Source organism: Trichoderma ghanense, assembly GCF_004382785.1.
Source record: "Trichoderma ghanense strain CCMA-1212 chromosome Unknown scaffold_5, whole genome shotgun sequence".
NCBI classification, from domain to species: Eukaryota; Fungi; Ascomycota; class Sordariomycetes; order Hypocreales; family Hypocreaceae; genus Trichoderma; species Trichoderma ghanense.
This window is the reverse complement of record NW_027395668.1, coordinates 132816-156067: the sequence shown is the minus strand read 5'-3', so window position 1 is coordinate 156067 and position 23252 is coordinate 132816. Positions and strand designations below refer to the sequence as shown.

At 53.5% G+C, this 23252-nt stretch overlaps 5 protein-coding genes across 5 annotated transcripts; 3 read left to right on the top strand and 2 right to left on the bottom strand.

Moving 5' to 3' along the window:
* Positions 1–439: 439 nt before the first annotated feature.
* CCMA1212_004986 (Fusicoccadiene synthase) lies at positions 440–1536 on the bottom strand (the record flags this gene model as incomplete). The annotated part of the gene is made up of 3 exons (XM_073702267.1): positions 440–863; positions 907–1192; positions 1260–1536. The coding sequence occupies 3 exons, from the start codon at positions 1534–1536 to the stop codon at positions 440–442; spliced, it is 987 nt and encodes a 328-aa protein (XP_073559236.1).
* Positions 1537–2360: 824 nt separating this feature from the next.
* CCMA1212_004985 (Trichodiene oxygenase) lies at positions 2361–4599 on the top strand (the record flags this gene model as incomplete). Its single annotated transcript, XM_073702266.1, has 10 exons — positions 2361–2366; positions 2490–2748; positions 2806–2937; positions 3007–3295; positions 3354–3419; positions 3472–3547; positions 3597–3937; positions 4000–4084; positions 4180–4340; positions 4434–4599. 10 exons carry the CDS (start codon positions 2361–2363, stop codon positions 4597–4599), a joined length of 1581 nt encoding a protein of 526 aa, XP_073559233.1.
* A 1487-nt stretch (positions 4600–6086) lies between these two features.
* CCMA1212_004984 (Versicolorin B desaturase) lies at positions 6087–7906 on the bottom strand (the record flags this gene model as incomplete). The annotated part of the gene is made up of 3 exons (XM_073702265.1): positions 6087–6452; positions 6641–7750; positions 7835–7906. 3 exons carry the CDS (start codon positions 7904–7906, stop codon positions 6087–6089), a joined length of 1548 nt encoding a protein of 515 aa, XP_073559234.1.
* Positions 7907–8898: 992 nt separating this feature from the next.
* Positions 8899–10448, top strand: CCMA1212_004983 (uncharacterized protein; the record flags this gene model as incomplete). The annotated part of the gene is made up of 6 exons (XM_073702264.1): positions 8899–9188; positions 9258–9364; positions 9431–9505; positions 9573–9949; positions 10021–10116; positions 10184–10448. Coding segments are annotated over 6 exons (1209 nt in total), but the record flags the coding sequence as incomplete, so codon positions are not given.
* Positions 10449–11645: 1197 nt separating this feature from the next.
* CCMA1212_004982 (uncharacterized protein) lies at positions 11646–21237 on the top strand (the record flags this gene model as incomplete). Its single annotated transcript, XM_073702263.1, has 5 exons — positions 11646–11974; positions 12036–17890; positions 17948–19774; positions 19847–20610; positions 20692–21237. The coding sequence occupies 5 exons, from the start codon at positions 11646–11648 to the stop codon at positions 21235–21237; spliced, it is 9321 nt and encodes a 3106-aa protein (XP_073559232.1).
* Positions 21238–23252: the final 2015 nt, after the last annotated feature.

The following is a 23252-nucleotide window of genomic DNA, read 5'->3' as shown; positions in this document are numbered from 1 at the left end:
AGGGTAGCCGCACCTGCCCACCTAGGCTTGTGGTGGCTTCCCTTGAAGTGCAGGTGGCGTGTCGTCCACAAATTCCCCTCTTCTCGCAAGGATCGTGGCCTTCTTCCTTATAAAAGAAAAAAAAAAAAAAACACAACTGGCTGAGAATTCAAATTCGTTTTGCTCGTTTGTTCCTTGTGTTTCCGTGACCCTGATCTTCTCCATGAGCCACCTATCTCAATGCAGATCCGGTCGGTACGTGTACTTGACGGACTCAGCATTCACTCCACTTGCCGTATCCCTACCTGACTCGGGCCAATCATGGCCTTATCTGCAACGCCAAATCCAACCACAGGCTGCTGCACTACCACCCTCATCTCACCCACCCTCCGCCCTACACACAAAGTACAAGCATCTGCTAACGACGAGGAAACATACGCTACGCCTCAGCTACGCAAGCCTAGAGCTCGTGGTATCGCGGGCAGTAGATGCTCCAGACGAGGTTGCCGCTGCAGCTGTACATGACGGCCTCGAGGTACGCCCGAAGGTCCTTCGACAGCGCCAGGTTCTGCTTCGCCTCGTCGACGTTGTCGCAGAAGACGCGGGCATAGCGCCGGATCTCCTCGGCGCAGATGGCCTTGGCCTCCTCCTCGCTGACCTGCCGCTCGTTCATGATGACCCAGATGGCGTTGAAGACATAGTCCTGACCCGCCCGCTCGGCTGCCTGCCGCTCCTTGGGCCACGAGTACAGGTCGTTGGTAAGGCCCAAGACCGCGTATCCAGGCCGCGCCAGCTCCATGCACAGATCGTACTCTTCGTCGGGGATTGTAATCGCAAGCCCAAAGGTGAGCGTGCCATACCAGATTATAAACAGCAAGTCAGTACTCAATGTGCTTCCGTGGGTGGGAATATTGCTCCAGTCCTTACAATTCTCCAGCATCAATCACCCTCGCGGGCACGTATTCTGCCAATGTTCGAAACGGCGACGCTCTGGTCTGGGATGCGAGCTGCACGAACCTGGCCCACGCCTTCATGGTCGTGATGGCCCGCGGGGGATCAACGGCTAGCATCTCCTTCAGGATCTGCGCCTGAAGCCGCTTCTCTGGGCGTGATTTGCCGTCCGTCTTGCTGTCGAGGAAGCCCTCTCGAAATGTTTCGAGGATCCCCGGCTCTGCGGCGGTGACGTTCTCAAGGTCCATGTTTTCCATTTCGTCTCAACAAGACAGTCAGCTTTACAGGAACTGGCCAGTTACGCTTGTCGGGGTGAAGCAATCACTCACCATCATAGATGAATGCATACTCGTTTGCATACGAGATGATTTCGAGCCTCTCTGGCAAACATTCCGGAACAGTCACCTGCATGAAGCTGAAGCGATCACCGAGGCCGCCCTTGTAGTCGCCGAGCGGCTTTACGTGCTTGGACCAGTCGTCTTGAGCTCGCTGTGCCCCCTGGACTTCCCTCATAGGCTCCTTGTGCCCTCGGAGAGCAATGCCATTGTCCAGCCCATGTGTCTCGTACATATTGGGGTCGATGATTTCTGAGTAGCGATACTCCATGATGTCTGATCGTTTTCTTGTCTGCACGGCGGTGGACCAATGATACAAGGTGATGCAACTCGAAGATACCTTACTACCTTATATGCCGGAGCCCAGCATTGGGTGAAAATCAGCGACGTTTTATCCCCAACAGGGGCAGCCTTGTGTCTCGTTGGAACACACCCAACCGCTTGACCACGGGGGACGAGGCGATTGCGCACGAATAGCCGCCGTATCCCGTTTGACTATGCCTTTTCCCAACGTTACACCGTATATGGCACCGCGATACTGGGGATCTCTAGTCGACGGCGCAAAGCTGCCGCTTATAGAAAGCCCAGGGCGTCAGCATTTCCGGCACTTGCACCTGCAGCTCCCTGTGCTGTCAGGCTGGGCCCGGCGCGTCCTGCTTTTGGCGGCACCGAATCAGCCACCAAGGTTCACGACATGTAGGCTGAGACTTATCCACACACCTCATCCTCATGCAGCCTATTAATATTGCATACGATGCAACATCGGACGCCCCTCATCTTGCCACAACGTACGAGCCGCGAGTCGTTGGCTCTTCCACTCTACCAACTCGGCTCGATTTTACAGGCCCCCCGGGCGCCGTATTACCCGCACGACATGGGATGAAGGATCCGTTCCTTTGGGGAAGGCTGAAGGAGCCCGTATGTCGGTACGTGAAGGCTTCATCCGATCAGCAGCGAGCCATTGATTGGTATTATCCTGAGACGGGTCAATTGAGAGCCCGAAACAGCGTCTCAGCGGCATGATTCCGCAACACCATCTATGAGCATGCCCCTGGCTATAATAGCTGCTGCTAAGAGCGGAGCGAAGTACATGTGATGCAGGTACTCTTCTGATATCTCCCCTCGAGGCCAACTTGATATCGACACTTTCTGCCCTCACGCATATCCTTTCTTCTTTTCTTTTCTCCGTCACTCCCACTTGTTTGCCCTCGGCATCATCGCAAGAGCAGTGCTGCCATGTTCTTGTCAAGCATCGTGGACGGGTTGGCGTCGCAGCCTCTTGCGACAACCGTCCTTTGGGCTACAGTCTTGTACTTCGTCGTCTACAATGTGTACCTCACGATATACCGCCTCTGGTTCTCGCCGCTGGCCAAGTTCCCGGGTCCCAAGTTTGCCGCCGCCTCTTTCTGGTATGAGTTTTACTATGATTACTGGCTGGATGGCAAGTACCTGTTTGAAATCGAGAAGATGCACAAGAAATACGGTATGTGAAACGGTCACCTTCCACGTCGGTCCCGGTGCTAACTTCTCTGAACCTAAGGCCCTATCGTCCGTGTGAATCCCGATGAACTCTCTATCCATGATCCAGAGTTTTACAACGAGGTCTATGTCACAGAGAGCAAGCGACGAACCGAAAGCTACGACGTGTTTTGCAAGGGCATCGACTTTGATGGTGAGGCTGACTGCTCGATCTGAAGAGAGAGAGAGAGAGAGCGTGTGTATGCTGACTTCATCGCTATAGGCTCCCATCTACTCACGACAGATCACGACCTGCACAGAAAGAGGAGAAAGCCCATGGAGGGCTTCTTTTCGCGCAAGGGAATCACGAGACTGCAGCCAATGCTCGCCGAAGTGGCTCTGCACCTCGAGTCCCGCTTCAGAGAGCTCGAAGGCACAAACTCGGTCATCCGGCTAGACCATGCCTTTTCTGCCTTTTCGGGCGACATCATCGGAAGGATTTGCCTTGGCACCGACGATAGGGGATCTCATGGCGACCGCTTTCTCGATTCCCAAGATTTTGCTTCTGACTGGTATGCATGCTTCCACCTGCTTTACATGAGATCGGTGCTGATTATGCTGCCATCTCAGGTACGATGTCATCCACGCAATTGTGCGATCCATTCCACTCTTCACAGGGTTTCCACAGATCATTCAGTACGTTACGGATCCCAGCACAGCATTGCGCATAAACTGACACCCACATTAGAGTCCTGAGCCTCCTCCCAGAGAGCTTGTTACTCAAGATCTATCCAAAAGGGCAAATGTTCAACATCTTCCGCCAAGTGAGTACACAGATTCCGTTTAGGCAAGCAAATCCTAACAAAATCCCAGCGGGCCTTGGAACAGATTCGCATTGCAAACAGGGACAAGTCCGAAAAGGACGCCAACGACATCTCCATCTTCCGACACATCGCAAACAGCGACATGCCGGTGGAGGAGAGGACTGAAGAACGACTGGCCAAGGAAGCCCAGGTCCTGCTTGGCGGCGGCACTGCGAGCACGGCACGCACCATCGGCTTCGCCTCCTACTACATCCTCTCCCGGCCAGAGTTGCGAAGCAAGCTCGAGGCTGAGCTAAGGGAGCCGATGGCCAACTGGCCCCAGCATGTTCCCACCTGGGCCGAGCTCGAGCAGCTGCCGCTCTTACAGGCGATCATCAAGGAATCCCTCAGGTACGTGGGACGAATCAGCTAACGAGGACCGCCCGTTTCTAACACACATGGGTGTAAACCAGGCTCAGCTATGGCGTCATGCACCGCTTGCCGAGAGTATTTCCCGACCAACCACTCCAGTACAAGGACTGGGTGATACCGATTGGGGTGAGGCAGTCTGACCACCTTTTCCTGTGCCCGTTATGGCGCTTCATCCGTATTCTGCGTAAAAGGTAACGCTGGCTAACACATGGCGACGACAGGTCCCCGTGGGCATGTCTGCCTATCTGATGCACTCAGACCCTCAGGTCTACCCGAATCCGGGCGAATTTGTACCCGAGCGGTGGATTCACGATGTGACTCCGGCCATGCATCGGTCCTACGTGCCATTCTGCCGCGGATCGAGGAATTGTCTGGGAATGAAGTAAGCAGGCTTCCTATCGCCCCCTCACGCTCTAACAACGTGATGGGGGTTGTAGTCGTACTGGCAGGAAGCTAACACAATAATCCAAAACAGCCTGGCCATGGCGGAGATGAGTCTTATTTTGGCAGTCCTGTATCGCCCCAATGGCCCCAAGCTGGAGCTCTACGAGACGGACGAGAGCGATGTCAAGCAAGCGCACGACTTTTTGATCCCCCTTCCCAAGCTTAGCACAAAGGGCGTGCGGGCCCTGATTCGTTAGAGGAGAGTACTATTTCCTTTTTACTGTAGTATTCCTTGGGGGAAAAGCGGAATGAGGTGACACTCAGGGTAGAGATAGGGTGCCATAGATGGAACCTTGATGGAAAATGAAGTCCACCCACTCTGCCGCTTCAAAACGTGGCATCACTTTGCCTGTATAAGCCAGCGGGTTGAGCTCTTCAGCTTGCGTCCATCCAAGGTTGATTTCAAGGTCAGGGATGTGGGAAAATCCAGGCACGATACGGTTACGGTGAATTCATCCCCTTGCCGGAGGAGGGAGATCTGTGGTCAGATAATTCCCGGCGGTCAAGTTTTGACGCTCCATCACCTTCAGATGCCGAGATGAGATACGAAGCATGCAAGGCGTGAAGACTGCCTGCGTCTTTTTTCTTTTTCGGTCCATGTACTGCCGCGACTGGCATCAGCATCCTTCCAGAGGCCTTATCCGGCATCCTTCCAAGGGCCTCCGGCCAGCCGAGGATATGTATACTCTAAGTTTTGGGGGCCAAAAGACGGAGATCCTAAGACAAAAGGAGGAGAAACAAGTCCCCCCAATCCCCCACCGAGGGCGATCTCGCCGCTCAGACCACCGCATCTGTCGACATCGTGCGCGATATCTGCCAATCCATGGCTGAATAGGCTATGCAGGTCTACAAGCGAAGGCGCATAATCAGGATGCGCAAAGCCTCGGCCCAGGTCCAATGAGAGAGATTCTGTGGGCCAAAAAAAGGCTCTCATTCATGAGTTTGCATGTCCGGCTATGTAACGCTGGGCTGAGAAGATTGGGGAACGAATGCTTGCCACCTTTGTCTGCCTGTTGGCCTGTCTGCCTGCCTGGCGCTTAGATGCCGTTGGACGGGAGGCACAGCGCAGTCGCATTAACTGCGACACAAGAGCGTTGAGCGTGAGAGAGGGCACAGAGAGACACGGCTGATGGGAACGGGGGACCGTGATTGGGGTCCAGGCAGAATGCGAAAAAGGTCACCCACACGATGCAACACCAAGAGGCGCAGCAAGCGTTACGAACTTGACGAGGGACGAATGGGCCAAAGAGCGGGGGAAAACACTAGGGCATGCAAAATGCGTGCGAGAGGGTATGATGACTGCGACTGGGATTTGGCCCCCAATTTGACTGCTGCTGCAACGCTGAAAAGAAACCTGCCTGCCCCGTCTCCAAACCTGGGGTTTTACACAAGAAGTCTCACTCAAAGAGACCCTTTCTGACAGCTTACCTGCAGGCTTTCGGCGTGCGACCACCAACAAGCATCTCGCAATCTCTTCACGTGGGTGATACGGGAGACAGGGGGACATGGGTGATGTCAATCAGTCTGTGTTCCTTTGTCTAGCACCCGTAGTCAAAACCCCTGTCCAAAGCCCGATATCCCTGCCAAATCTCGCGAGCAACGCAAAGTTTGGACAGAAACAGAAGCAGAAGCAGAATCACAACACGAAGAGCCAAAGTTGGAAATAAAGCTACATATGCAGCTACTATGCGACGGCGCCGGCAGTGTTGTTGTCCCTGAGCCGCACCCGCACCTCGATCGGGCGCTTTTCTACAAGCAGAAACGTCCTGAGATCCTCCCACCGCATCCTGCGGTCCTCCACCACCGCAAAGTCAAAGGTCCAGAGCAGCTTGGTCATGATGAGGCGCATCTCGGCCCATGCCAGATGCTGGCCCAGGCAGGCCCGGGGCCCGTCGCTGAAGGGCTGGACAACCTGGAGGCGGTCGTGGAAGAAGGGCGACTCTGGGTCTGTGCGGCTGGAGGGGAGCCAGCGCTCTGGTTCAAATGACGTGGCTGCGTGGAAGTTTGCCGGGTCGCGGTTCATGGAGTATGCTTGTATCGAGACGGGAGTCTGGGTTCGTGGTCAGCAAAGCGCCCCCCATGTTCGGGTTCTTGGTAGTCAGGGATCACGGGCGAGAAATGCAACGGTTGCACGCGAGACAAGGGGGGAAGAGGGGGGGGGGACAACGAGCAAAGGCGATGAGGATAAGAGGACGTAAAAAAAGCAAGTAAAGGATATACGAGGGGAGTTTGCCATACCCCTCCTGGAAGCCATGTTCCGCATACTGTATCTCCTCCCTCCGGGACGACCCTAGGGAGAACCCACGGGATGGGCGGACAGAGCCTGAGGCCCTCGTTTAGCACGGCGTTGAGATATGGCAGCTTGCGCAGAGAGTCGAGGTTGATGTCGGCCTCGTTCTCAAAGGCCCCGCGGATCTCTCGCGCCAGGGCCTCGAGCTTATCAGGGTTGTTGACCAGGTAGTTGAGGGTTCCGCTCAAGGCCGTGGCCGTTGTCTCACTCCCTGCGGTCGTCAGCACCATGAAGGTAGTGTGGATGGTGCCCGGGGGCAGCTCGCGACGCTCTGTGCCTCGTATCACATGAGACATGATGTCGGGCCGCTCCAGCTCAAAGTTGAGACGCCGGTCCACCTTGTCGACGATCTGCTGGTAGTGGTCCCTCTGCATCTTACGCAGAGACTGCGGGATGCACATGAGGAGCAGGCGCTGGACGATTGGGTAGAAGCGCGCCGCGGCGACAAACGACGCCGCCTTGACGCTGTTGAACAGCAGCGCGATCCAGGGGTGGTACTTGGAGTCCTGGAGGCAGTTGAAGGACTCGCCGAAGCCGAGGTCGCCGAAGATGTCAAACGCGATGAAGTTGAACCACGGCACGACGTCGACGACGGCGCCGCTCCCGGGCTGCTTGCCCGCCAGCTCCCGGAACCTTTCCACCAGGAGGTTGACGTAAAAGTGCACAATGCCCTCCTGCTCCTTGAGCGCCTTTGGAGTGAAGCCGGGGGCGAGGAGACTGCGGATGCGCGCGTGACGCCTCGGGTCGATGGCGCTGAGCAGGGACTCGGGCATGCCTGGCTGAGACTTCCACCAGATGGGGTCCTTGAGGAACGGCTGGTGGTCTTTCCGCAGCTGGAAGATGTCTCGCCAGGCGTCCTCGTGGGCAAAGGTGACCTCGTTGGGCGCGATGCGCAGGACGGGGCCATGCTTGCGGTGCAGGCGCTCAATGTCATGGACGATGGTGCCCCTGAGGAGCGACCAGATGAAGGGCAGTCGAGAGGCCTTCCAGGCGGTTGCGCCGGGAACCTTGGCCAGGGGATGGAAATACAAGTTGTAGATTATGCGGAGCAGATTGTACTGGAATAGACGGTCAGCCTGATGATCTGATTTCTCTCCCTTGTGTTTTCACTCGTCTTGTGCTGTTCCGCTTGGCGCTCGTACGGTTATGAGGGCGAGGGCTGTGGTGCTGAGCCACGCCGAGGCCGAGACATGCCATCCCCAAAGTGTCACCATCGTGACGCTCCTGTATCAGTGGAAAGATCCAGTCAACGTCTATAGTGGAAGAAGAAGGCGAGTTTCACAAGTCAAGATGAGAATCTCATGTTCTCATTCCTCTTAAATGACAGACGAGGTTGAACCCGTGAATGAATCGGACGTTCTTGGCCAACAAAGCCCGTCAGCGGCCTTCCACAGCTCTCCGTCCGAGCTTCCCTCACACACACATCGACACCAGACGCCACCCACGTTGGCCCGACATTCCTTGCCTTACAGCACGTAGATACATACATACGTGCCCTGCTGCGCCAAATGCAACTCGGCCCTGCTATATCCCGTGTCTTACCCATCTCCAACCACAACGGCACAACAGCCAAGCCCCAGTTTACGAAGCAGGTCCTGGCTCTCCAATTGGCAGCCTCGTGGGGAGGGTTACACCCAAAATGAGCCCAAAGGATTCATCTTCGTCGTCTTTCGTGCCCACCCTCCTCCAAGACCTTTGGTCCTTCTGCAACAACGGCAAAAAAAAAAGTGTGGGCGCGCATATAGTGAGAAAGAATATTGGCTGGTGGGTAAAGGGGGNGGGGGGGGGGGGGTAGTAGAGAGGGGATTTCCCTCCTCTTTCTCTGCGTACGCCGGAGTAAAACAGATTTGCGGCCCGTGGTGGAGGGCGCGAGTTGGTGTGTGTCTGTGCTTTTTGTCTCTCGATGTGCAATCCGGCACCACAAATATTGAGGACGGGGGGTTTCGTTTCCAACAAGGCAGGCCGCTGCGCAGGTTTGTGTGCGGTTGTCCTTGTGCCGCAGGATCAGCTTTCGATGCGCTCCATTTAGATTGGCCATGCCTCCTCTGCCCCTCTGTCTGTTCGTGTTCTGTTTTCGGCGCATTGCTGTCTGCTCTTTCGCCGTTTGGAATACATATCAGTTATGCGCCTCCGCTCCCCTGGGCTCCCTGGATCGTGCGTCTAACACGCACTGCTGATCTGCTGCTGCTGCTGCTGCTTCCCGGCCTCTGCAGGTTCCTGCTTCCACTCATTTGAACTCAGCTCAGTCACCGAACCCAAGAAAACAAGACGGAGCTTCCGAGGGGGTTGGAAAACTCAGAGCAATCATGACTTCGCAATGGTTGGGTTCAATGCCCCCTCCTCCGGGAGTCGAGCCCAACTTTATCGATCCGTATGACCACATGTCGGAGAACATTGCGCTGCACTCGGTCTTGTTGACGATCACCACGCTGGCCGTGGGCATGAGACTGTATACGCGTGCTATTATCACAAAGGCCAAGTTGGGCGTGGATGATTGTGAGTTTCATCGAGCTGCCATGGCTGTACTGCGTTGAAGAATCCCGAGGTTTCTGACTTGTTTGATAGACTTTTGTGTGATATCATATGTGAGCATCATGGACAGAGAAGGACCATGCTTCGACCAGCATCAACTGACATGGGTAGTGTTTGGTCGTTGGGTTCTCGGTCTTTATGTTTCTTTGTAAGTAAAAGTCACCTCTGCCCTCTATCCTTGCAGGTTCTCGGTAAAGTAACCGCAGAAAATAGGTTATAACAAAGGCATCGGACGCCATCTATGGAACGTTCCCGTTCAACATGTCGTAGATATGCTAAAGGTACAGTATTCCTCTTCTCGCGCCTGTTTGTTTTGGGCAGCGTAATTGACCATTACGGCCCATCCAGTTCTTCACCATCGGCTCATACATCTACTTGCTTGCCTCGGGCTGCGTCAAACTCACCTTCCTCTTCTTCTACTACCGCATCTTCGCAGGATCTACCAAGATGCGCTACCTCATCATTGCCGGCATCGTCCTGACATTTGGCTTCACCACCAGCCTCTTCTTCGGCACCGTCTTCAGCTGCATCCCCGTCGAGCGAGCGTGGAACCCGACCGTCCCCGGTCACTGTCTGAACCCCATCTATCTGCCTTATGTCTCTGGTATCTCGAGCTCGGCTTTGGACTTGTACACGCTCGTTCTGCCTGTGCCTGTCGTGGTGGGACTGAACATGGACCTGAAGAGGAAGCTCAAGGTCGTTGCGGTGTTTGGCATTGGTCTCTTGTGAGTGACGCGCTCTGACCTTTCTACGATTCTTTAGCAAGAGTGTGCCTAACGATGAGCAATCTTGACAGTGCCTGCGCTGCCAGTCTTGTCCGCCTTGGAATGACGCCGATTCTCCGCAGCAACCCCGATGCTTCCTGGAACCTCTCCTGGATGGCCGTGTGGGCGTACGTTGCTCCGACGACTCCTCTATCCCATATCCATAAGACCTGTTCGCTAAACAATCTACTGCAGGACCGTCGAGATCAACGTCGGCCTCATCTGCGCCTGTCTGATGCTCCTCCCCGCCTTCCTCAACCACGTCCTCGAGGGCCCCATCATGGACTCCATGTCGCGCCTCTTCTCTGGCGCCTTTGGACGAATCTCCGGACGGAGGACGCAGGAGAGCAAGTCGCCCATCGGGGGCCACGACACCTGGGTCCCCTACGTTGAGCAGCGAGACTCCGATTCGCAGTTCAAGGGCCTCAACAGCCACCAGATGACGGTGCGTGCGAAATAAAGGGGCGAACGGCGGAGGGAGCCCTTTCTTTTTGGCTGCGGTGTACTGTCGACGCTTAAACTTTTGGAAAGCTGAATGTTCATTTTGGAGGCCTTCTGTTTGCCCTTTTCGCTTCATGTTTTGGTTCTCGAGACGTAAATACACATATTCGAGCGAGTGCTTCGTCGAGACTGTTTGTGATTGCTTGCCGTGTAAGGCCTATCTATCCTCAGGGCGAAGATGGCGCTTGTGGTTGCGTTCACAAAAATTGGTTGGTTTCTTAAGATTGTTCTCTGCCGCTACGAGAACTGTGACGATGGTCTGTGGATGCCTGCTGGTCAGTGTCTCGATGAAGGAGCACTTCCGTTTCGAGGCACTTTGCACAGGACGATGGCAAAGCTGCAACCAAGGTGAAACATTGCGGTCGATGCAGGAGATGGATGGATGGAACCCTACGAGGTAGTATCAGGAAGTCCATGGTGACAGTGAGTGAGCACTCCACAAGTCAAAGCTGCTTGGGCTAGTCATGGAATAGGAGCGAGTAGAGAGACCCATCACCTCGCTCTCAGGTAAGGTAGGGGGCATAGCATCTGTCTAGCGGTAACAGAAGACGCTCGCTTCTGGCGCCTCAAGGCGAGTATACCTGCCTATGACAGAATTGCCAAGGTCGTTCGTCTCGTACGTTACTTTCCACCACCTCCTCCTCCTCCTTCTCATCATCATCATCATCATCATCACCGAGCTCTCCAGTCGCAAATGTTTCTTTCTATTTTCAATCATCAGATCATCAGACTAGTACTTTGATCCATTCTGTCCTTGCTGAAATCTGCTTCCACCTTATCTGATGTGTTGCCTAACTATCCCTTCCACAAGATCACCATTTTCTTACTCAAGCTCTTCTTCATCTTCAGCAATCATTTTACTCTAGCACATGTATCCTCTACAGCATGAAGCAAAACAAGCCGCGAAGACGCGTGGACATGGAAACCGGCTCGCTGCGTCGAGATTCTGCTGGCCGCCGGCTGCCAGCTGGCAGCTTTGGCCACCAGACAGCTGTCAACACCAGCGCGCCCAATATTTATCACGACGCGTTTCCATTTTTCCAAACTTTCCGTTTGCAAACTTCTCACACACCACAAATTCTTCATTTCGCGTTCCCGCCCATCTTCTGCCCTGCCATTCTGCATCCCAACGCCCAACCTCCCCCAGCCGTTCGGCATGGCGTCGATACGCTCCATCATCAACCATGCGGTGCTCCCTCCCAAGACACCTGGGGCGAAAGAAGACAACTACGACGCCATCTCGGGCGAGTTACTCAAGAGGCTTCTGAATGCTTGCGAGAAGCTGAAGCATCTGGCTGGCCCGCCGCTCGCAGGTGCCCTTCGCTCTTTGAGCGAAACACTCCAAGCATGCAGAGCCCTGAACAAAGGACATCTCGATAGAGAAGCGCTACTGCAGCATTTCAGCCTTCTCAAACCGGACGTGACTCTCGTCTGCCATGTCGTCGAGCAGAACGCTGCAATCCTCATCCGACGCGAGATCGACCAGTAAGTATCTTGACTCCTCCGCCGATACAAACAACTCGGGCGACTGACCATGCCATGCTAGAAACAAACAAGACTTCGTCGTTTTTGAAGCTTTCGAAGTCTCTCCAATGACTGAGCATGTGCTGGCTGCAGACAACGCACTCACATGGGACTTTCCCGGCCGTGCTGTGCGTTTGAGGTTGGCCGAATTCAGCAACAACAAGTTTCAGGCAAATCTCGCTGCCTTTCTTGAACAGGCAAGCATGGAGGCCGTCCATCATGTGCAAGCTCGGGCCAAAAAAGCACGGGTTTCGGTCGCAGAGATTCGAGATACTACCGATCCGGCACTCGTCTCACAGATGCTTCTGGGCCTGCTCGAGGCGATCGGTGAACCTGCACCTGTCCCCAAGCTCAGGAAGAGGGTCAGAGACGACGTCAACTTCGCGACAAACGGCTTGCTGCCGTGGAGGCGACTTCCTTTCTGGCTAGTGTTACGAGTGGCGGCGCAAAGACATCTTCATCTTTCCCTTGGAAAATCAGGGAGGGCATGCTACAAACTGTTGATGTGCATCTTCTTTTCCGAACTCCTCGATGACGCTTCGGCCGAGCTTCCTTCCTTCGCCGGCACTGAACGTCTTGAGCCTGATTTGGTCATCACTTTACGAGCTAAATTGTGCCGTCGAATGATCAAACTCGAAAAGGACAAGGCTGACGTTTCGTCGACGTGCAAGCAGAGCTTCGACGCAGCCTTCGGCAGCACCGTCCCACACGTTGAAGAATCGATTCGGCATGCCAGCAACAATGTCAAGAAAGTCTGGGATGACTTCAAGCTGAAGACGATGCGGCGTGTCTTGAGGCTACAACCACGTGCCTCAGATGACTCTGTCCGGCTATCACTTACGAACAGTCGTGGCCATCTCGACCAGCTCTTAGCAAGATACTACGCCACTTCTCCCGACCCCGGCAACCCATCGCTGGATCTCCCTAACCCTTTGGACAAGCCGATTCAAGAAAAGCTTGACTTCACCAACAGAGTATCAAGTCTGGCCCAATCAGAATTGAACATCGAAAAAGATGCACAAAGAAGGTCACCGGCTCCGCAGAAAGCGAAAGCTCGCTGCCAGGAGCTCGCCAGTAGCATCCACAGCTATCTCAGCCAAGTAGGCGACCTTTACAACGGCGACCCTGCTCAACAAAGCATCAAAGTCCTCTCGGTCTTTGAGCTCTGGATGCGGATGGACGAGTGCGCCGTCGTCTGCTGCCCACTTCTGAGCAACTATAGGCCCATCTTCGATCCGCGACTGTTGGATGTACTGCAATTACCTACTCTGGCGGGCATGCAACGGCTACAGGCTGTCCAGGCGTATTTGGCACGACGTCGGGATCATGCCAAACATTCTCACTTTTTGCACAATCGGACAGGAGACAGCTTTGCCGCAGAGTATGCGCGTCAGGACGCAGATATGAAGCAGTTAATGGTCAATATCCAAGAGGCTTCGGATGTAGATCGTGCTGCAAAAGAGGCGACTTGGGAAGAGGAGACCCGTCAGTACAAAGAATACACCGAGAAAATCAACAGCCTGGAGTGCCTGTGCACGTTCGATGGCGAAGTTCGCGACGTCTCAAACTGTGCGAGGTGTCTGTACTGGCGCCGCCGAAAGCGGCTGACTGTCCAAGTTCACGAGGACTTTCTTCCCGTCGACGACTCCAAACGGCAATCGATTGTCTTTGAGCTTGCTGTCCCGACATACTTGTCTGCATACAGGAATACGACATGGACGATCCTGCGCGATCTGGCCCATCCAACTCGGCAGTTTTCGGCTTCACCTCAAACGAGGCTTCATAAATGCCCTCAGCTTCAGGACTTCATGACAGCAGACAGCAGCTGCGTCTCTTTTGCGTCGGTCAAAAAGTGCTTCACCGAGACGCACTACAGCTTCAATAGTGGTTTGGTACCTAAATCGAAGATCCTGTTGCCATTTGCCGCAGACTTTGATCTCTACGATCATAGTGCCAGAGTTTGGGTGGCAGATCTCAACAAGCATCTGACCCTGCAACATCTTTGCGGAGTTCACGTTCCACTGGGGCTTTGCGATACCGTGATGAAGTCCCAGAGCCATCCAGCCATGTCTATCGACGGCCCATCGTCTCATCAGATCCAAGCAAATCTCACCAAATGCCCCCCGAATATGTCAGCAGCTGAATTCTCCGCATACCAGAAGCTTTTGGCGGGCCAGTCACGGCGTTGGGTAAATATCCTCGTTGAGTTAGGATCGTCGAATCTCAACTTCAGCAACGAAGATACCACTCTGTTACTGTCCCAGTTGGCCGTCCAGGCTGGTCCCTGCCTCAAGGATGAAACAGGGGTTCTCCGATCTGTTCACGCAGTTATGGGAGAACAGGAATTCATCGTCAGCCTAGGAAAGCAAATCGAGAGTAGACTAACGTCCATTCAAAACAACTGGAGGGAAACAAACTGCATGGGGTTGCTGATCAACTTGTCTCTCCGAATGTTTTCCCTCTTGCCTCACACTCAAGCGCGCTGCCATTCCGAGCAGATACTCAGCACAGCTCGAGCGGCAACCTTGGCTTGGATTTCCCAACTGCAGATGGAAGCTAGAAAAACGCAAGATGGAGTAGCGGCAAGTCGTATTGCCATGTATGGTCTCAAAGCAGCCTTGCTGTGTCGCCGAACCTTTGAAGCCCACAGTGAGTCTAAAGCACATCTGACGTCTTCAGAATTTTCTGCCTGGGTCAGAGCGTCAGTAGCCCTGCAAGAAAACCTGACATCTGGTATCAGGGGCATGCCAACGGTGTTAAGAAGCATGATGATTCAAGATGCCAAGACGGCTTGCCGCCTGGAGAACGCACTTCATGATGCCGTCCAAGCACATTCGAAAGTTCTCGAAGAGGCACTTGGAATTACTGGTCAACCTCCAACGAAGTACCAAGCCCCGACCGTTTCCCCTTGGACAAGCCTTCCAAATTCCAAATGGATAGTATGTACCAAGCTTGAGCCATTTGGACGCTCGCAAGTGTTCCACTTGAACATCCTGGACGGACATTTCTTAGTGAATGGAAAGCCGCGAGGAAGTCTTCCTTTGGAAATGCGCAATCATCCAGCTGTTCGATATCTGTTCGGAAATCGCAATCTCTTCGTGTATCCTTCACCCATCCCTCATATGACACATCAGCTTGCGGATTACGTTGAAGGCTACGCTATTCACTTTGGTATGCGCGGTTCCGAGATTGTCATTCGGGCCATTACACGTACAGGTGACCAGTTTGAGTTCCTTCGGCCCGGCGTCTTTGAAAAGGCTGAAAACCGCTCTTTCGACTTACCTGCAAGCCTGATAGAGAAGTGTTTTCACTGGCTAGATCTGAAGACAAGAGTTGTCCAGGTTCGTCGGCGACCCTGGACTTGGCAGCCGCAGGACTGGCTCATTGACCTAAGAAACCAATGGGCGACTCGTGGCGGGCGCGAGGACCTGATACTGGTTGATCCAAGGTCTCGAGAATTTCACCAAATATCTAGAGTGTTTGAGCACTTTGAAACGCCACGGAACTTGACCGTCTTTCAACCTCGATCTCCTACTGGAAGATTGTCGGTTGAGCTTCATCATCTAGATCTGTCATTCCACGTCAACAGCATCGGCTTGCTCTATAGCCGCGAACTCAAAGCTTCCATTGACTTGGACCAGGATGTTGGTACATGGTATGGGCTTGCAAGCAAGATTGTGCTGCGGGCTGCTGCAGACAAGGATAAGCGCAGTGTCATTCTACCCATTGGAGATATGACTTGGAGCCGCAACCAGCATGATGTTCACGTGTCGGTGAAGTTGAGCTCCTCCCAAGGTTACTGCCGATTCGACATTGACCCGATAATCGGTCGGCTTTCGAATCCTCCGGAGCGCCGCCTGCTCTTTTTGAAAGCCATGTGCCATGCTGCGACGTCCTTCTGTTTGCCAGATCCTCTCACAGGCCATACTGGCACTGAAGAAGCACTTCGAGTCCTCAGATCTGGTGCCGCCCAGCCTTGGGCTCCATTTGCCCCAACGGACCTACGAAAGCTGGCCAGCCTTCTTCCTCGACGGGAATACTACCCTCAAAACATTAAGCGCTTGCAAAAGGTGGTTTGGGACCCTTCTCTAACGACAACCATCCAGAGTGATTGCTTCGAAGAGATTATTAGATCCATTGAAACGAGAGTCAGCCGACTGGCGAAGTTCTCTTCATCCGAGGCAGAAAGCGTGAATTCCGTCGGAGATTTCTCCCAGCTTCGCCATCGATCGGCCGTTCGCCGCCAGTCTTTTGAGCGTCCAACCCAGGATACGGCACATCTGATACAAATCGACTACACTTATCCATCTCGTGATAAGCGCTCAACTCCAAGTGGCGATAGAGTATACCAAATTGTCAAGCTTCTTCGTTCATCTGAGCCACGCATCAACATGAGCAGCAGCCTGATGAAGATTCTCGAGACCTGGGATTCCATCGACGGCTTTCGTGAAGGCTGCCCTCTACAGAGTGCTCAGCCCCTTGCTAGCCAGCTTGAGGATTCGATCAGTTCGCGCTGGGGAAGCTTGGTTGGCATGTGCCGTGGCACAGAGGATGCATCTTTGTGGGCTTTTCAGCTGGGGTTACTGGCTTTCAACCTTGACATTGACATGGATCTTTTACTTTCTTTCATCGGATTCTGTCGTATCAAGCAGATTCGCCAACTGGAACCTCCGCTGCACGATACATTCTCACGCTTCAAGGACCGTGGTCCCATGTCAGCCGACACTCTTCAAGAACTCATGTCCGATGCTTATATACCTGTGCGAACCTTCAAGAGAAGCAATGCGATGGTGCATGCAGACACTGAACTTCACCAGAAGAATTGCGAAGAACAAGGTCAACAACTCGCCCAGCTTATACTGGCTCACTGGCCTCATCTTCCACAAGATGCCGGCTTCACCACCCAGAAGTGGCCTCTCATCGATGTGGACCTCGCATTGGACTATATTGAGCCGGAGTGGGATCGCAGGTGCCATAACGATGAGCTGTGTGTCTACGTTGCCAAAGTCGATGCAATTTTGCGTGAATATCAAGGACTTCAAGTCACAGAACGCCCTCAACCGTCTGTGTCAACTGTCGCTCAGTTCGGTAGCAGGGGGTACGAGCGCATAATCCCGTCGGTTTCGCAAGATCTCGTGACGAAACCATGTTCACCTCTCGATTCGTTCAAGATTGAGCTTTCTGCCAACGCGTTGGAGGCGAGAAGTTCGGGTTGCGAAGGCCAAAAAGAACAGGAGGGATTGCCAAAGGTCATTGTGGAGCTGGAAGGTATCCTCACCTCGTTTGCTCGATCACCAGAGGACCTTCGGCATAGCTATAGCCAAGATCTATTGAGCAGCCTGGCGGCTTTCAAAGAGAGCCATCGAGAAACACGCAATGGCTCAAGCTGGTCCAATCCCTCTGCGGAAGCTATCGCGGACGCCATTCGGAGCATGCAATCGGTGATACACTGCTACGAATCTTCCATCCAAGCCGCACTTTGGGCAGCCGACTCGAGCTTTAAGTGGCTCAAGATGGGCGACCTTTTGCCATGCTCAACCACTGTCGGGATGCTCGGGCTGTTACAGTCCAAGGCCAACCACCAATTTGGACCAGGAATGAAGAGTGCACTGATCGTGTACGGCTGCGCAGTAGCCGAGCTTCAGCGGCTGGGACGGCTACGAACAGCTACTTTGCAAAGAAACGAGCGTGGTATAGATGAAGAGCTCCGCAACACCGGCCATGAGAACTGGGATCCCATCGAAGAGAATCCAGATTGGCTTCTCCTTGAGATCGACAGCAATATCCTCATTCGTCCAGACCAGATTGATGTTGCCCGAGCCATCATCAACCCAGCCTCGGGCGAGAACAGTGTGCTGCAGCTGAATATGGGACGAGGTAGGTTCAACCATATTCCTGCATGAGCCTTGCGAGTGACTGACTTCTTGTGATAAGGGAAAACGTCGTGTATTATGCCCATGGCGGCAGCTGTACTGGCAGACGGGACCAACGTCTGTCGCCTTGTAGTGCCTAAGCCACTCATCATGCAAACAGCCCAGATGATGCATTCGAGGCTGGGTGGCATCGTCGGGAGGGGAATCTGTCACATCCCGTTCTCTCGGCAGACACCAACAACGGACGACGTCCTGGGGGCGTACAGTGAACTTCACAGGGACATTCAAAGCTCACAAGGCTTGATCTTGACCTGTCATGAGCACGTGCTCTCTTACCGGTTATCCGGGTTGCAACGGCTCGCTGATAACAAGCTGGCTGAGGCGGAGAGAATGATCAACTTTCAGAAATGGCTCAGTTTGCACTGTCGCGACCTGCTCGACGAATCGGACTTCACTCTGTCGCCCAAGACTCAACTGAATTATCCAAGCGGAGGAGAAATTGCGGTTGATGGGCATCCCTTCAGATGGCAGGTCGCGCAGGGTCTGCTTGCTTTAGCTGCAGAGTACGTTCCGCGGCTAAAGGCCAGGTTTCCTGGGAGCATCGAAGTGGTCACTCGCTCGTCTTGGTTTCCGTCTGTACAGTTCCTCAAGAGCGATGTTGAAGATGAGCTTCATCGGCTCATCGTCCAAGATATCGCGAACGGCAAAGCACCGTTCCTTCATCAAGATAAGGTGATCAATGACAAGACACGAACGGCGATCAAGAGGGTGCTATCCGAAGAAGCGTTGGATAACAGCCTCTTTGAAAAGGCCAGCAAGGCTTTCGCTGACCCAAAAACCGCGACGATCAAGCTGCTGGTTGTCAGGGGCCTTGTCGTTCACAAAATCATGATCCTTTGTCTTGGAAAGAGATGGAACGTACAGTACGGCCTGCATCCGAACCGCTCTCCAGTCGCAGTCCCGTTTGCAGCCAAGGGTGTCCCGTCAGAGCTGTCAGAGTACGGCCATCCGGATGTTGCCATCGTATTGACGTGTCTGAGCTTCTATTATGCTGGTCTCTCTTACGATCAGCTTCGACAGGGATTGCAGCGTGTGCTGACTTCTGAGGATGCGGCCCTGGAATACGAGCGATGGATTTCAGAGTCCAGTCTGCCCCTGGCATTGCAGTCCTGGAACCTGATTAACGTTGATGATGAGATTCAAATGCAAGCTCTTTGGCGCTATCTGGGGAAAAATCGAGTGGTGGCCAACCACTTCATGAACAACTTTGTCTTCCCGCTGCATGCGCGGCAGTTTGCCAAGAAGCTCCAGGCTTCGGCGTGGGACGTGCCGCTCAAGTCGTCGAGGGCCATTCCTGGTGTGCGGACGACGGGCTTCAGCGGTACCAACGACAACCGGTACATGCTTCCCATGACGATCCAGCAGGAAGACCTCCCCGGCTTGCTTCAGACGAATGCCGAGGTCCTATCGTACCTGCTGCAGCCCCGGAACAGAGGATACGCAGTCTTGACTGACCGCAATAGCCGGCGCCTCGGAGAATTCGAGATGCTTCAGATGCTTTACAGTCAAGGATTCAAGATCCTGATTGATGCTGGCGCGTATATTCTGGAGACGGGAAACAGAGCTCTGGCTCAGATGTGGTTCTCCATTGATCCCAAGGCGCAGTCGGCTGTTTACTTCGGCGATGACAACAGAGCCTGGGTTGTGTTCCGAGATGCAGCGAAAAAGGATATGCCGTTATTGACAACAAGGCTTGCAGATGACCTCACGGGATGTTTCGTCTACTTCGATGAGGCTCATACCAGAGGCGTGGATTTGAAGCTGCCGGAGCATGCACGAGCAGCGCTCACTTTGGCTCTGAAGCAGACGAAAGATAATACCATGCAAGGTGAGTCACTTTATGCTTATGTTGTGAGATGTTGACTAGTTATGCGAGAGAGCTGATGCTGACCTTGAACAGCGGCCATGCGGCTCAGACAACTGGGTGCAAGCCAGTCTTTGGCATTTTTCGCCCCTCCCGAGGTCGATATAAGCATCAAAGAGGCCCGCAAGAAGTATCATCTTCACTCAGCACAGCAGCCGATTGGGTCTCCCGAGGTCATCTTTTGGCTTCTGGAACAGACTTGCCAGGCGAACGAGGACCTGCGACCACTCTTTCTGGCACAGGGCAGAGACTTTTGCCGGCGCGAGAACGCCTTGTTGCAGTATCCGCAATTTTTGAACTCGTCGATATTCAGATCGAAGCTTCTCAAGCTGTTGCAGCAGTCAGAGCATCAAACCCTTGACCAGTTGTACGGAGCAAGGTCTAATCGAGGATCATCGCAACCTCATGGCCCACTGAAGTCTTCACGACTCCAAAAGTATGCCGATACGCTTGGAGGTGACAAGGACACGGGCCTGTCTTCACTTGAAGCCTTGGGAGAAGTCGAGCAGGAGCGCCAAGTGGAGGTGCAGGTCGAGGCAGTCCGCGAGGTAGAGAAGCCCGTTCAGTATCAACCACTCAAGTTTTCCGGCCTAAGCGAGGTCATCCTCAACTTCATGAGAACCGGAGTCCTGGAAACCAGCGTCAGCGAAACTATTCACGCCCTTGATTACATTGGCAGGACCGTGGTGGGAAAAAAGTTTGGCATCTGCAGCAGAGGGTCAAGGCTTTTTGTCTCGCGGGAGTTTTGCCAGACAATTGTGTTGCCCAAGGCTGACAAGGGTGTCGGTGACCGCTTCTTGGTGAGTATAACACTGGTCTAAATGATCTTTTGTTAATGTGATCGATGTGACATGATGCTAACCGGTTGGTGACACTGATAGCGCCCTGTGGAATGGATCCTCTGGAGTCCATCTACTCAGACTGCCCTCGTGATCATCCCGGAGGAAGCCGAGCTCCTGATTCCACGCCTTCGACTTGATCGAGACAGGGCCAAGATACACCTGATTGCCTACGCTGCTCCCGTTACACGAGCGATGGTGCCCTTTAATCAGCTTCGGTATTACTCGCTGCCTCCAGTGCCTCCCAAGGCCGAGTTTCCCACGTGGCTCAAGGTCGAGCTCGGCATTCTGGCAGGCCGACTATACACCGACTACGACGAGTGGAAGCTGACGGGCGACTACGTTAGAGGGTCGCAGGGTGACAAGCCAATCAGCCTCGCATTTCTCATCGAATGGCTTGGCGTCCGCTGCAGAGCCCATGATGTCCTTCATACGCCGATTGGCTATATCTGCCTTGGCCGGGAAGCGACTGAGCTTCACCCTTTCTTTGTGCAAAACACCGCTGCGGTTATTCCCGATTCCACGGTCGTCCAAGCCGACGATGTAGTCGAGAAGCTGCGGGATGTGAATCTGGAGGCCTGGGAATGACATAGCAAGAATACCGTCCTGTTTTGTGGCGAATGGCTGCGAATAGCTAGCTACTCTGGAGGTAGTGATGGAAGTCTTGCAGGATGAAAGACGGAACTTTCTACTGTTTTGCGTGTGTTCGAGGGAATGTGTATGTGTAGGAAACATGTGGGAAAAGATTGATGGATGAGATTGCCATCAACGGCGAGGATATGGGAGAGATGATGTGTATTGTACGAGTTCTGTGGTCATATAGGTCAATCACTTTCCTTTGTAGCTGGGCGGAAAGGCTGAGAGAGCGATATTATCAAGTGAGGCCAGAATGAGAGTGACTTGTAGGCAATATTGTCGTATCTCACAAAGGGGAACATGTAAACAAAGCCACGCCATCCAAAATAACCGAGAATCTTGTTAACATACTCATACAAACAAGATGCAGCTTGAAAGTCGTCAATGGTCATATGGCGTCTTCCCCATCTCTCCTTCACCAGAAAACGCAAGCTTATACACCACAGGAAGAAACCCTGTCCAAAAGCCAGTCACGAGCACGCAAGACAAGTTATCAAGAGCAGTATGTTAGTATGTTGCCCAATTCACCCCAAGTTGACGATTAGGCACGTAGACGACAATTCTTCTAATCTATTTAATTCCAGTCTTCCCCCGATTCTCAGCATCCGTGAATACTCACCGCTACTCAAATCTCTCTCATCGCCACCGCGGGCTTGTCATCCTGCCTTATACGAGATGTACCTACTCCAACATGGCCCCCCCAAAGACACATTCACACGCCCCCATTCTCTTCTCTTTGCTCCTCCACTCTTTCCATTACGATAGAGATACCCTGCCTTACTTGTACCGCATGTCATGGTACATGCGAGATCGAGGTAAGGGGAAGTATACACCCCCTATTCGCCTCCTCCCCTCGGCCAACCACGTACGTTCAACCTCGTAACGACCCTTCACCATGCCCCGTAAACAAAACTTGCCTTCCAAAAGGCCACCACCGTCAAAGTACACATACAGCCTACTATAAGAAAGTGACATACGTACATACACCCTTCACGCGCCCCTTTCTCTCCCCATTCCCATACACACCTCCTTTCCCCTTCCCAATAACAGTTCATTCACCGCATTCCCCTCAGCAAACGGCCCCCCTCCCCGGACATACATCAAGTGAAGTAAACGCCGTGGGGTTTTTTTTTTTTTTTTTTGCCTTCAAACCAAGGTTCCTCGCATATTCCTAGCCCCCCGTTTCCCCTCCTCGCCGAGTCTTGCCTCCTCACACGAGTGCCTCCCATGTCTCCTCTTCCCTTCTTCTTACACCAGTTTTGCCTCCTACTCGGTCCTTCTACAGCATGCATATCCCCACCGTTCGATGGAAATCCGGTCCCAAAAGTTCCCAAGTCTCTCCGTGGAAAAAGTACGTACNACTTCAACGCGAACGAATGGTACCCTCCAAAAGGTACCGGTCCGCTCCCCCTATCATCCCGCTCCCCCTATCATCCCGCTCCCCCCCCTTTCCTCCCCAATTCTACTCCGAAACAGATCCATGATCTACTACTACTACTCTCTACCCCAAACTTAAACTCCATGTCCTCCCCAAACTCATCCCATACTCGGCTGTGAGGGGCAAGGCGCAGGAAAACAATAGTCTCCCTCTCCCTCTCTTCCCTCTTCCCTCTCCTCTATTCTCCTCGGATCATAACCCCAGAGGGCCATCAACGCTAGAGGGCAGCCACAGAGTACAACTATCTCCCCCAATTGATACCGAGATTCGCCCGGTCGGAACACAGAACTTGTGCAGAAAAGGTGGGAGAAGGGGGCAGGAAAGGGGAAAGGCGTCTGGCGCCATGCTTCTTACGTGCAGTGTATAAGCCTAGATCTAGACTCCGGGGTTTGCGGACTATCCAGGCAGCTATACGTCAGTGAGGCGTTGGTATATACGCAATTCATTCAGCGCTAAATCATCAAAATGGTCTCTGGTTCGTAGTGCATGTCCGTCTGTCGATTATGATATCGCTGGTAAAAGGCTACGG